The following is a 12,697-nucleotide window of genomic DNA, read 5'->3' as shown; positions in this document are numbered from 1 at the left end:
AGCTCTGACGGGGCTGAGGGGAGTGGCGCCACACATCAGCACCCAGAACTGAATGAATGAACTCGAGAACTCCGTCACCTTCCCCTCACAGAACATTTCACCAGGAAAAAGATGCCCCTTGTCACTGAGTAGGGTGGGTGGTGGTGGTGTCTGTTGGTTTTCAACAAATACCCAGAGTTCATAGGAAGGAGACATTGCTTCGAAGAAGACATTAAACTTCCTGCTTTTTATTAAATACCTGCTTTTTAATAAATTATTATCCAAGTCAGAAAGAACACAGAGGGTCATAATATACACTTGAGTGCAAGATGTTCGGGCTGAGGACACAGGTCACCTCAGGCCTCCTGAAGCATCACTCATCTACCTGGGTCTGCTTTGACCCTACTGAGGCCTTTCAGAAAGTTTCTGTCCCCACAGTCTGCAGTAAAAGTGACAAGGAGTCACTTTTGAGCTGGAAAGAAGGCTCATCAAGCTGCTTAGCCCAGGAGCTTTCCTGCTGGCTGGGAGGCCAAGATGTCTTCTCTGCATCCTGGAGCAGGGAGGCAGCAGACCCCTGGGATGACCAGGCTCAGCCTTTACCCCCAGGTGAGGGGTCAGGGTGAGGTGCAGAGGGCAGAAGTATCCTTCAGGCAGCTGGTGAGGGCGCTCCAGCAGTGTGGTCCCTTGGTGCACGGTCAGGGGGCCAGATGTCTCAGGGCGGCCTGCAGGGACTTCCTCAGGAAAGTGGTGTTGAGCTCTATGGCTGTGGCCAGGCCCAGCCTCTGGATCTCAGTGATCTGGGGACAAGGAAGAATCATATCAGGACTCCAGCAGCTGATTCGTCCCCTTTCCCCTCTGCCCCATGGCCCTGTCTAGGAAGGAGAGAGGAATTCAGGACACAAGGACCATGCAGGAGATATCTAAATGCATTACTTTACCATGATTATGCAAAGTCTTTGGGTTCAAATGGACCTGGGGTCAAATATTAACTGTACAACTTACTAAGTCAGCCACGCTAATAACAGTTGACAATTATTGGGTGCTTACTACGTGACAACACTTATAAACACAACTTCATGTAATCTGCACAACCCTCCCATTACACAGATGAGAAACTGAGAGTCAGAGATACTCCGCTATGGCTGCCACATTCCTTCTGGGCCACGCTATTTCTTCCCTGGCCTGTCGCTGTAACCTCCTGACAACAAGGTCTCTGCCCTGTACCTTTTCTCCAATCCCTACTAATTACAGATGCCACAGGTGCCTTTATAAAACACAAATTTGACCAAGTCATCCCGGCTTCAGGGGGGCCCTGGGATAACTACTGATGTCTCATATTGGAGGCCCTTCCTCCAGGATCTACACGGTCCCCAGAGGATCCAGGAGTCTCCTGAAATTTCGCATAAGATGTGTGTTCAGATTTCATTTTTCTGGGAGGATCTATAGGTTTCATCAAATCATTAAATGGGCCTGTGACTCCCCCCAAAAGGTAAAGAGCCAACAGCCAAGGACACCTGGCTTTCAAGACAAAGTCCATGCCCCTCTTCATAACTTCTGGGGTCTTTCCTAAGATGGTAACATGGCCTGGCCACGTGACCTTGGGCAGGTCATTTTAACCTCCTCTGGGTCTCAACCTCCTCACCTATAAAATGGAGCTAATAATAGTATTTTCTCATTGGGCTAATACGTGGAATAAACTAGCAAGTTAACATAAACAAAGGGCTCCGAACAGTGCCTCAGACATAGCAGGGGCTCTGTGATATTAGCTCTCAGTGTTTTAACTCTGACCTCTAACCTCACCCCTACCACCACCCACTCTCATGTCTTAGGCCTCAGCTGCTACCTGTAGACCCCCTGGGCGCTTACCGCTTATACTGCTTCCTTTGCCTGAAATGCCCTTTCCTCAGTCTTGGCCCCTGGCCGCCATTCAGCCTTTCAGAGTTGAGAAGCCTGTCCTCACTCCCAACCACAAACCAGGTTTAGTTGCCTCCTCCTCCTCGGCAACCAAATGCCCTGCACACACCTCTCACCCGGCTCCTTCCAGATACTAGGCTGATCCGGTTATCCGCTCTCTCCCACCCCACTGGCCTGGCACCGGTGGAGAGTGTCAAGTCAAGGACAGGGACTGCGTTATGGTCACTGTTGATTCTGCAGTGCCCCGCGGAGCATCTGGCCCACGGTGGTGCAGGCTGGCTGAACGAACTCCTCCGCCATCTCATTCCCCAGTCCGAGACTTGAACTTGCAGTTTCCCTGGCTGACAACTAGACGTGCGCGCTCATGGCCCGCTCAGAGCAGCAGGACCAGCCCTCGTGGCCCTCCCAATACTCACATGGGCCTGATACTTGGTCATCACCATCAGCACGAGCTTGGCATAGGCCACAGACGTGGTGGCCGCTGGCCCCTCTTTACAGAGCTTCTCCACCAACACACTGAACTTCTCAGGCGGCATCTCTACCTGCACACATTGGGAGACGGGACAAGGGGATAAGGAAGGGCCCCAGATTCAATTCTGAACTCTACCACTTTCTAACGAAGTAACCCTGGGCAGGTCATGTAACCAGACAAAGCCTCAGTTTCTGCATCTGGAAAATGGCGCTCCTGACGCTAAAGATGGTGAAAAGAATGAAATGAGATAATGCACATGAAGCCTGGCGCATAGGTCTCGGCGTCGCTTGGCGGTTGAAGACATGAAGGAGTGAGGAGTCCCAAGGGTACTGCCGGCATGGTACTGCCAGCTCTCCTTAATAATAATGTAATAAACACTTGTTATGCATCGGGCACTGTTCTGAGCATTTTATACCAATTATCCACTTCGACCTCACCCCGGCCTCGTGTGGTACGTACTATCATCACTGCCCTTTTGTAGGTGGAAAACTGAGGCATAAAGAGGTTAGGTCAGCTACCTAAGTTATAAACAAATGAGGCAGAACTTTAGGTAGTCATATGGAAAAATTCCCAAAATATACTGTAAGTTAAAAAAGCAAAGTACAGAGCACTGAGCTTGGTGTGTTGCCATCTATGTAAAAAGTAGGCAAAAAGTAAACTTAAACACGTGTCCTTATACATAAAAGCATCTCTGGGAGAGTTCCCCTGAAACTAGTAACACTGATTAGCCCTGGAGAGGGGAATCCAGATGGTGGGGGGAGTATTTTTCACTATATCCTTGGAGCTTTAAAATTTGTCAACATAGAGGCACCTGGGTGGCTCAGTCAGTTAATCATCTGACGCTTGGTTTTGGCTCAGGTCATGATCTCAGGGTCATGGGATTGAGCCCTGAGTAGGGCTCTGCACTGAGTGGGGAGTCTGCTTGGGACTCTCTCTCCCCCTCTCCTTCCCTACTCCCCCGCACATATGCACTCTCTCTCTCCGTCAAATAAATAAAATCTTAAAAAAATTTATGAGGGGCACTTGGATGGCTCAGTTGGTTAAGTGTCTGCCTTTGGCTCAGGTCATGATCCCAGTGTCCTGGGATCAAGCCCAGAAGCAGGCTCCCCACTGCTTCTCCCTCTCCTCCCCACTCGTGCTATCTCTGTCTTTCTCTCTCAAATAAGTAAATAAAATCTTTTCAAAAATTGTGAACAGATTAATTTATAACCTATTCAAAAATAAAATGAAATTCAAGGTGCCTGGGTGACTCAGTCGGTTGGGCATCCAACTCTTGGTTTTGCTCAGGTCATGATCTCAGGGTTGGGGGATCGAGCCCCAAGTCAGGCTTTGTGCTCAACACAGCATCTGCTTAAGATTCTCTCTCCCTTGGGGCGCCTGAGTGGCACAGCGGTTAAGCGTCTGCCTTCAGCTCAGGGCGTGATCCCGGCGTTATGGGATCGAGCCCCACATCAGGCTCTTCTGCTATGAGCCTGCTTCTTCCTCTCCCACTCCCCCTGCTTGTGTTCTCTCTTTCACTGGCTGCCTCTATCTCTGTTGAATAAATAAATAAAATCTTTAAAAAAAAAAAAAAAAGATTCTCTCTCCCTTTCCCTCCTGCACTCACTCTCTCTCAAATAAATAAATAAAATCTTAAAAAATAAAATAAAATAAAATTCACACCACACACACACACCCCAAAGTCCCTGCCCAAGGCCACACAGCTAGTAAGAGGCAAAGTTGGGCTCTACCGCGCAGTCAGCTCTTGGCTCCCAGGCTTTCAGGCCCCAGGACTCACCCGCTGTTGTGGCCCAGCTTGCGTAGGGCAGCTGTTCTGCTTGCCTCCATCCCTGGAGGGATCAGACAGCCAGGAGGCCCATGCCCGTCCACAGCACTGCGACACTTCCTCATCCACCCTTCCCCAAGGCAGTCTGCTCACCTGCCGCTCCAGCAGCGACTGCACCACCAGGAACGTGTCCTCTTTCCAGGGCAGCTCCAAGATCTGTCTGCAAAAAGCACAGGCCCCGCTGAGGACAGCCCATGTCTGGGTATCTACTGCTTCTACCCCCTGGGCAGGGCAAGGCCCCGGAGACAGCAACAGAGGAAGTAGTCAGAGCCCCCGCCGACGCTAGCGGCCCCCAGGAGCCAGCCCATACTCGGTGCTGGGAAGGCTACAACCCAAGACTCCTGGGGCGGACCACGAAGGATTTGGCATGAGGTGTACCAAGGAAGGTTTCCTGAAAAGCAAGCAGGAGTGGAGAGCGCGCCGTGAGTACGGAAGGTGAGGTGCCCAGGGAAGAGCACGGGGGTGCAGTGAGATGTCCGTGAGGCTGTCTGGAGGGCAGCCTTCCCTGCAGAGCCCCGCCCCCGGGGACGTCCGCTCCGGCTGTGCCAAGGCAGCATGTCACACGGCAGCAGTGCGCCTTCTTGGCTGCACAGGCTTGAGTCTAATCCCAGGCTTTTTCACTTGCTGGCTGTGCGACCTTTGTCCACATCCCTTAACGACCCTGAGCTTCAGGTTTTCCGTCTCTAGAGCTGCCACAGCACCTACCTCACAGCACTGTGCGAAGACTACCGAGAGAATGACGCTAAAGCACAGAGAAAGGACTCGATCAGTGGTGGCTGACGTTGTTGTTCAGACTGTCCCCTTCTCACGTGAGAGTCAGCATTTTATAGTTCACGTTAGTGCCAGTGCGGTCTTAGCTACTTGTTTCTACGTGTCCGGATCTTGACTCCCCACTTTTAATACCCAAATTGAACACCAATTTAATAACAATTTTCGAGCACTCACCAGGGGCCAAATACTGCACTGAAGCCTATATGCATTATCACATTTAATATCTAGAAAAATCCTAGCAAATGAACATTATCCCCATTTTTCATAGGAGGAAACAGAGGCAAAGAGAGACGGCGAAAGTTGTTTGAACTGACACAGGGCAGGGCTGAGATTTGAAATCCTGTCTGCCTGGCTCCATAGCCAGTGCTCTTAACCACTGGCCATGCTCCAGCTACGCTGTGAACTGCTGAAGAGTGGCGACCAGCAGCCTCTTCCCCAAGGCCTCCGGCCCGGAAGACTGGAACCCGGAGCTTGGGCAGGGTCCCAGGATGGCAACTTGCACAAGCTCAGCGCAGGGAAGGCACAAGCCAGGCTCGGGCCACAGCGAGAGGGGCATCCGTTGTGCCGCTGCCTGTCCTTCAGGCACAGGGCCTGCTACCCAGCCGGCTCCAGCTCCAGAAAGGCAGCAGCAGGCCAGGCCGGGGCGAGGGCATGGGGGTAGGGCAGCACAGAGGCCTGTCCACTCACCCCAGCATTAGAATCCGTGTGTCTGGCTCCAGGGCCTCGTCCTTCATAAGGCAACACAGTAACTCTGTTTGAGCTGGACCTGGATAGGGGACAGCAGAGCGGGGAGGTCTGGGGGCAAATGGCAGGAGAGGATGGAACAGAATGCCTGGCTCCTTATAGGGGGGCATCTTCAGGGAAGCAAGGTACTTTACTGACTGAATACACAACTTCCAGGGCCCCCTGGAGTGAAGGGTGCTGGGAACCGAGAGGGCACAGCTACCAGACCTGGGGCTGGTCCCAGAATTACCTATTCCTGGGGCCTGGAGCACGGGGCCAAGAAGGGCTCTGCAGACAGGATAGGCATACTTGGCACAGAAGGAGGTCAGGGCAGTCATGAGCAGGCGGGAGGCTGAGGAAGTCAGGGAGAGAATCTACAGCCAACGGGGAGGAAAATATTAACCCATTAATTTCTTCTTCCCTTTAATAAATGTTTCCCAGACACGTATTTCAGACGGTGATACATGTTACAAAGAAAAAAACAGAAGCTCTTTCATCTAGAACTCACATGGATTCACCCACTGGAAAAGACACAAAACTCCCTTCCCCAGCTCCGAAATCCCTTCAGCTTCTGGAAGGGTCTGGGGCCCAAGGGGGAGGAATTAGATGCCATGTGGACACATGACCTGGAGGTCTATATCCTTCCCTTGCCCCAGGCTGCCTCGATGGGCCAGTCGCCTTACAAGGTTGGGAACTGGCTCTCCCAGACACCACCCTTCTGAGGGCTCAGATTCTCTCCCCCATAGTCCCCAGCTTGCCAAGTGTATCGCAGGGCACCTACCCGTCTGAGAAAGAGGCTCTTGGTCAGAACAGTCGCATTGCTGAGGCTGAGATCTGGTGAAAGGGAGAGGAGCCAGGTGCAGAGCTGCAAGACAGCTGGGTCCGAGAGCTGTGGGAGCTGCAGCTGAGCACACAGAAGGTCCATCTGCCAAGGAGGAGGGAGGACACAGACGTACTCGGCCTGCCTCTGCGAGGCTGTCTGAAGTCAACCCGGAAGCAGAATGGGTAGGGCAAGGACACTCCAAGGTAAGGTGAGGCAGGGAGAGCTGCCCCGCCCCGTCGTGAGGATCCAAGGGCGAAAAGAAGCACACAGGGTGACCCCTACCCAAGAGACCAAAAAAACCCAACCAAATCCCCTCCCCCCATTCCCACTCGAGGCAAGGAAACAGAGACTTAAATGGAAAAAGGCTGGGGCGAGGGGATGTACCCTCAGGGCCAGGCAGTCCTTCTGGACTCACCTGGCTGGGATTACATTCATGGAGAACCTGCAGCCCACGCGGGGGGGCGCCCTCCAAACCCTGGAAAGGCAAATCCCGTGTTTGGGTGGGCAGAACCCTTGGTGACGAGTCAGAGACCACCCCTTTGTCTGGCAGAGCGGGTGGATGAGAGCCTGGAGGCTACCGGAGGAGAGGGACTTGTCTGGGTTAGATGACGGATCTGTCCTTGGGCCAAGATAAGCCCCTGCAGTGACTGTCCTCAGACCTCCACTCTGAACCCCACTGTCCAAACAGCCTGTGCTTCCCTGGGCATGGCTGAGGTCCAGGCAGTAGGTGGATGGGGGGGGCAATGGTGAGCAGGGGCCAGTTACCTCCCCGAAGGTCTTGAGCAGCTGCTGCAGCCTGGGAACCTGGTCCTGCAAAGGAGAGCCCAGTCAGGGCCAAGTCCCTACCAACACGGTATGGCCCCAGGCCCAGTCCGAGCCCCTCTCGCGAGAAGGCCCCGGATCAGCAGGAGCTAGCAGGCAAGGATGATTCAAGAGAGCCAAGAACATGAAGCCTAAACCTTGAGAGGTGCTTAAGAACTCAAAGTCGACAAGGCCTGTGGAAAGCCAGTAGACTGGTCCTCTCTGCACCCACCCTAATGGGGGCAGACCCAGGCCTTGGGTTGGGAGGACAGGCTGCAGGCTAGCAGGATTCCACACCCTCTCCACAGGACAGCTCTGGACCCTGTCTTCTTGCCTGGCAATCCTTTAACCTCATGTTGCAGATCCTTAAGGCCAAAGGTCTCCCCCCTCCAATAACTCCCTTCCCACCCCCTCCTCAGAATCGGTGGAGCAGAGACTATTCCCTTAACCCCACGCCTCTAACCCCTGCTCCGTGGACTCCAGTTATCCCAGTTAGGAAACAGTCTCCCCACCAGCTTTCGCCCTGGATCAGCCCCACACTCTTGGAGGATCACTCCAAACCCGGCCTCCCCACTCTAGTACCTGGACAGTTTTGGGCAACTCCAAGCCCTCGGCTGGGCCCTGAGTCTCCTCCAGACCCTGCCCAGCCTCCCTGGGCTCGGCCGGGCCAGGCTGGTTCTTAGTGGGTGAGGCACCTCCTCCATCTGCCCAGGATTCCAGAGATTCCGGTTCACGGCTCTCCTCCTCCTGTCCTTCTTCCTCTTCTCTTTCCAAACGCCGGAACCTTTTGGGGGCCCTTTCGCCCTCAGGACTGGCAGGCTCTTCTGCTGGCCCCTTTCTGCGTTTCCCAGACCGCGGGGAGTCCTTGTCCTCCTCCTCCCCCTCTTCCTCCTCTTCAGGAGCTGGAGCCTGGGCCAACCTCAGCCTCCTGCCTCCCTGGCCCAGCCGCCTACACAGGCCTTGGAGCTGTCTCTGGCAGCTCGCAGACAGCGGGGACGCTCCCTCAAGCGCTGCCCCAGCGTTCAGATCCCTCCGCAGCAATTCCCCCAGGGCCCGGAGCCAGGCATCAGGCTCGGGGCTTTGGTCTTGTTGTGCAATCTGCAGCACAGGGAGTAGGCCGCTCTCGGGCAGCGATGGCCGGACAGCCATCAGCAGGGACATCAGGTTCCTTTGGCATAAGGGGGACAATCGCAGCAGCAGTGGTTTCCTGGTAGCAGAGAGAGGACAAACAGTTAAGAGCATCTTGCCGGAAGGAGCACAGGGCAGCCCGCGTAGAGCTAGAGGCTGGATGGCAGTGGACAGACAGGGTGGCTAGGGGGTAGTACCCGCAGGGCAGTGGGGATAGAGGGGGTCAGCACGAGCGCCATTCAACAGGCCTTCATTGAGCATGTATTTTTTACTGTGGTAGTGAAGCCAGTTGGGGTTCATTTTACTACTGCTAAACAGCCAAAAGTTTTCTGAGTGATGCTGTTGTTTTGTTTTGTTTTTTAACAATTACATTTTTTTTTTCATTGAGCATGTATTCATGTATTCTGTGCTAGGCCCTGCTCTTTGACATCTCCTGTTCCAGCTCAAAAAATTCATGCTGAAACCTACTCTAGAAAAGATCCATGCTTGTTTTACATTAAAAATGTCCCTTCCCAAACTTTATATAAAAATAATACTCTAGGGGGCCCTTGGCTGGCTCGGTCAGTAGAGCATGTGACTTTGTTATTATTATTATTTTTTGAAGATTTTATTTACTTAAAGTAAACTCTATACCCAACATGGGGCAAACTCACGACCCCAAGATCATGAGTCACACGTTCCACCAACTGAGCCAGCGAGGTGCCCCGAGAGCATGTGTCTCATGATCTTAGGGTCCTGAGTTCAAGCCCCACATTGGGCGTAGAGCTTACTTAAAAAGATAAATAAATAAAATTAAGAAAAAAAAAAAAAAGAATGTGCTGTGGGATGGGCCAAGGTCCAAAATAAAAATAATAATAATAGTAGTAAGACTCGGGGGTGCTGAGCAGTGCTTCCTCTGCAGCCCTGTGCTCCCCTCGGCAATCCCCTGGAACTCACAAGGTCACATCTGTCTAGCTTTGACGTTCCTTTCATCCAGCTGAGGTCCTGAGAGGCAGAGGCAGTCTCTCCTTCCGCCGTGTCCCAATACCCAGCACGGCATCAGCCCATTGCAGGCACTGGGTACGCATTTACTGAATGAATTAACTCTCTGAGAATAAGTGTCCAGAGATTAGCCAGGGCTACCGCGGACAGTGCAATGTAGCCATGTACCATGTTGTCAACGTGAGAATCCAGATGCTATGTGACCTGAGGCTTACTGGTGGAGCAAGCAAGTCATGGGTACATGGAGCCCACCGGCCATCATGCCTCTCTGCTCCTCTGTAAGTGACTCGGCAGGGCTGCTTGCCATCACATACAAGGGGCACCTGGGATGTGTGAAAGAGAAAAAAAATCTGACTTTTACTTCTTTGTGAAAAACAAACACAAAGCGAGAGAAAAAACCAAAGTAAAAGTTAAACAGATGGTCAATTTGTGGTAGAGGATATTCAGAAGTACAGAGGTGGGGAAGACCCTACCTCAAGGGCTTTTAACTTTTTTGTGTGCATGGACCCCCTTATCAGAATAAGTGTAAATATATAAGATAAAATACATGGGATTATGAAAGAAACCAGTTATACTGAAATAAGGTTCTACCAGGGACCTTAGATTAAGTTCCCCTCCTAGTCTGTCCAGAAAAAGCCAGACAGCTGGATAAACACGTCTATGGCCTCCAATTTGGGGACATTCCCCTGGCCCCTATTTCTTTCTTTATCTTTTTTTCTTTCTCTCTCTTTTCTCTTTCTTTCTTTCCTTTTTTTTTTTTTTTTTAAATAGGCTCCAGTGTGGGGTTTGAACTCAGGACCCTGGGGTCAAGCTCTGAGCGGAGATCAAAAGCCCGGTGCTCAACTGACTGAGCCTCCCAGGTGCCTCTCTCCTGACCCATTTCTTGAAAGAAATTCAAAGTGGGGTGTGGGAAGACAATATTAGAATTTCCATTTCTAACCTAAAACAAAAGAAATTAAGTATTACAACTATTTAATGTATGGAATAGCCCTTCCTAGTCCAGTCTTCAGCCTAATTCTGAGGGAAGGGTATCCAAGAGGGCAAAGCCGGTCTCTTCAGCCCCCTAGAGGCTGAACGGGGCACCTCACTTTTTTCTTTTTTTCTTTCTTTTTCTTTCTTTCTCTCTTTCTTCCTTTCTTTTTTTCTTTTACTTTTTGTGTATTTTCGTTAATTATGATAATTCAGTGCATTTATGGATACTGCATTACGTTCTTTAACAAAACCAACCTCACTAAATGGACACACAGCTTATAAGGATAACTGAAAAGAAACTGAATATCAGTAACGGAAGCCCACCAAATAAGAAAATGGCAGAACTGACTTCTCCCAGCAGAAATTGTCAATCAGATAAAGAGGCGAAGGAAAAAATAAAAGTTCAAAGTCACTCCAAAGACTATAAATGATCAAGAACACCAACCTTAAGGAAAGTGATTTTGCCCTAAAATGTATATTGTGCTTTGAAAATTTGACATTATAAAGCCACTCCATCAGATGTCCGTTCGGTTACCACGTTTTAAATTTGTACTTTCGTATACTTTATAATGTACGTATTTTTACTCTTGTGTACACTTCGTTAAACATAAGTATCCAGACTTATGAGTTCGATTCCCTTAGAGACGGAAGTATGAGATCAGAAGCGATTTGAGTCCATTGGCTTCTAGTTATTCATTTACACTCAGCGGGAGGCGTGTGTTTGACGGCTCCGGCGCACCTAGTAGGTGCTCCTGCGGGGCAGGGACGCCTGGCCATGGGGAACTAATGAACCTCTCCGGGCCTCGGACTCCTCATCTAGAAAAGTGGGGTGGCGCCAGCCCCTGCCTCACACGACGCGGAGGATGGAACACGGCGCCCCGCGACCAGACGACTTACAGCTCCAGGCGACAGTCCGGGCCCTCCACGACAGGCTCCTCCCGGCACAGCGCCTCCAGGACGCCGGCCCAGCCGAAGGGCTCCCCGCTGCGACTGCCAAGCGCCCGCAGCAGCCCCAGGCCGCGCTGCGCCCCCTCCGGCCCCGCCTGCAGCGCCTGCAGCAGGAACCGGGCCGGGGCCTCCAGCTGCGACCACGGTGCCGACCCCGCGCCTTCAGCCAGAGCGGGCGCCCCCTCCGAGGCCGCCATGCCCGGGGCTCCGGGGCTGCGCCGGCCGCCGCTCTGGTTCCTGACCTCAGCCTCGAAAACTGGCGAAAGGGAGCAGAAAGCCAGCGCCTGCCCCGACGCGACGACGAGCCTCCTCCCGCACCTGCCAGCTGCCGGGCTCAGCGTTCGGAAACACGCTGGGAGCTCCGCGGCCGGCAGCCCTCCAAGATTCGCGCGCGCCTTTAGAAACGTAGGAAGGGGGTGTGGCCAGGGGCGGGGCCGGACGTGAAGCGAGGGGCGAGGCAGGCCGGAAGGGGCGGGTCCAGAAATGGTCCTGGCCAGAGAGACAGAGGAACGGAGTAAGGGGGCGGGACCAAGGCCGAGGGAGATCCACGGATGGGGCGGGACCACAACGAGGGGGTTCGCTTATGGGCGGGGTCATCCAAAGATAGGGTGGGGTGGGGTGGGTCGGGTCGGGGCTTGGTGGAGGGACGGATCCTTGCCTGCTGATCCTCGCCTTCCTTCCTCCACTGCTCCCTGAAGTAGGGGGACGAAAGGCGGATGCGGAATGGATATCAGGGATCCTGTTGCTCAGGATCCAAGCATCATTTAACTTTAGCTGATGTCCATGTTATGTGTAGATCCTGGACTTTGCGATAGGATTTAATCACAGTTTACCACCCGCATTGACGTCACCTCTTCCACAGTCCATCAACTGTCATCATTAGGGTTTCAGTCCTCTCCAGAAATATTTGATACACAACTACCCTGAGAATGGGGGTAGTTGTGTATCTATATGGCCAAAGGCCTTGCTGTGAACTTCCTCCGAAGTCCAGGAAGCTTGCTCTGGTTGTTTATAAGGGGCCAGCAGGGGCTCCACCTCCAAGATTTCAGTTTAAGGAAATCTGCTGGAGAAGGCAGGCTTCCAGCGAAGTGGAGGGAAAGAAGGAATCAGGAGGGTTAGGGTTAGGGTTAGGAGGGAAAGGAGGAATCACTGCAGAGGATAAAAAGAAAGAGAGAGGGGCGCCTGGGTGGCACAGCGGTTAAGCATCTGCCTTCGGCTCAGGGCGTGATCCCAGCGTTCTGGGATGGAGCCCCACATCAGGCTCCTCCGCTATGAGCCTGCTTCTTCCTCTCCCACTCCCCCTGCTTGTGTTCCCTCTCTCGCTGGCTGTCTCTATCTCTGTCAAATAAATAAATAAATA

At 52.6% G+C, this 12,697-nt stretch overlaps 1 protein-coding gene across 3 annotated transcripts in view; it reads right to left on the bottom strand.

The window, feature by feature from the left end:
- Window positions 1-218: 218 nt before the first annotated feature.
- FANCE (FA complementation group E) overlaps window positions 219-12,697 on the bottom strand; it is a 14,851-nt gene continuing 2,372 nt past the window's right edge. The window contains exons 1-10 of one of the 3 annotated variants that reach the window (XM_034660592.1): window positions 11,287-11,737; window positions 7,891-8,515; window positions 7,273-7,317; window positions 6,923-6,982; window positions 6,466-6,609; window positions 5,935-6,058; window positions 5,649-5,727; window positions 4,284-4,350; window positions 2,310-2,435; window positions 219-776 (exon numbers count right to left, since the gene is read on the bottom strand). In XM_034660592.1, coding sequence (XP_034516483.1) covers window positions 675-776; window positions 2,310-2,435; window positions 4,284-4,350; window positions 5,649-5,727; window positions 5,935-6,058; window positions 6,466-6,609; window positions 6,923-6,982; window positions 7,273-7,317; window positions 7,891-8,515; window positions 11,287-11,534 — 1,620 coding nt within the window. In that variant the 5' untranslated portion in view covers window positions 11,535-11,737 and the 3' untranslated portion in view covers window positions 219-674. Of the gene's footprint in view, window positions 777-2,309; window positions 2,436-4,283; window positions 4,351-5,648; window positions 5,728-5,934; window positions 6,059-6,465; window positions 6,610-6,922; window positions 6,983-7,272; window positions 7,318-7,890; window positions 8,516-11,286; window positions 11,738-12,697 lie in introns of those variants that run through there. The other 2 variants (XM_034660593.1, XM_034660594.1) reach the window with 2 other exon arrangements.

This window comes from Ailuropoda melanoleuca, chromosome 5 (assembly GCF_002007445.2).
Source record: "Ailuropoda melanoleuca isolate Jingjing chromosome 5, ASM200744v2, whole genome shotgun sequence".
Taxonomy (NCBI): domain Eukaryota; kingdom Metazoa; phylum Chordata; class Mammalia; order Carnivora; family Ursidae; genus Ailuropoda; species Ailuropoda melanoleuca.
This window is presented reverse-complemented; position numbering and strand designations above follow the sequence as displayed.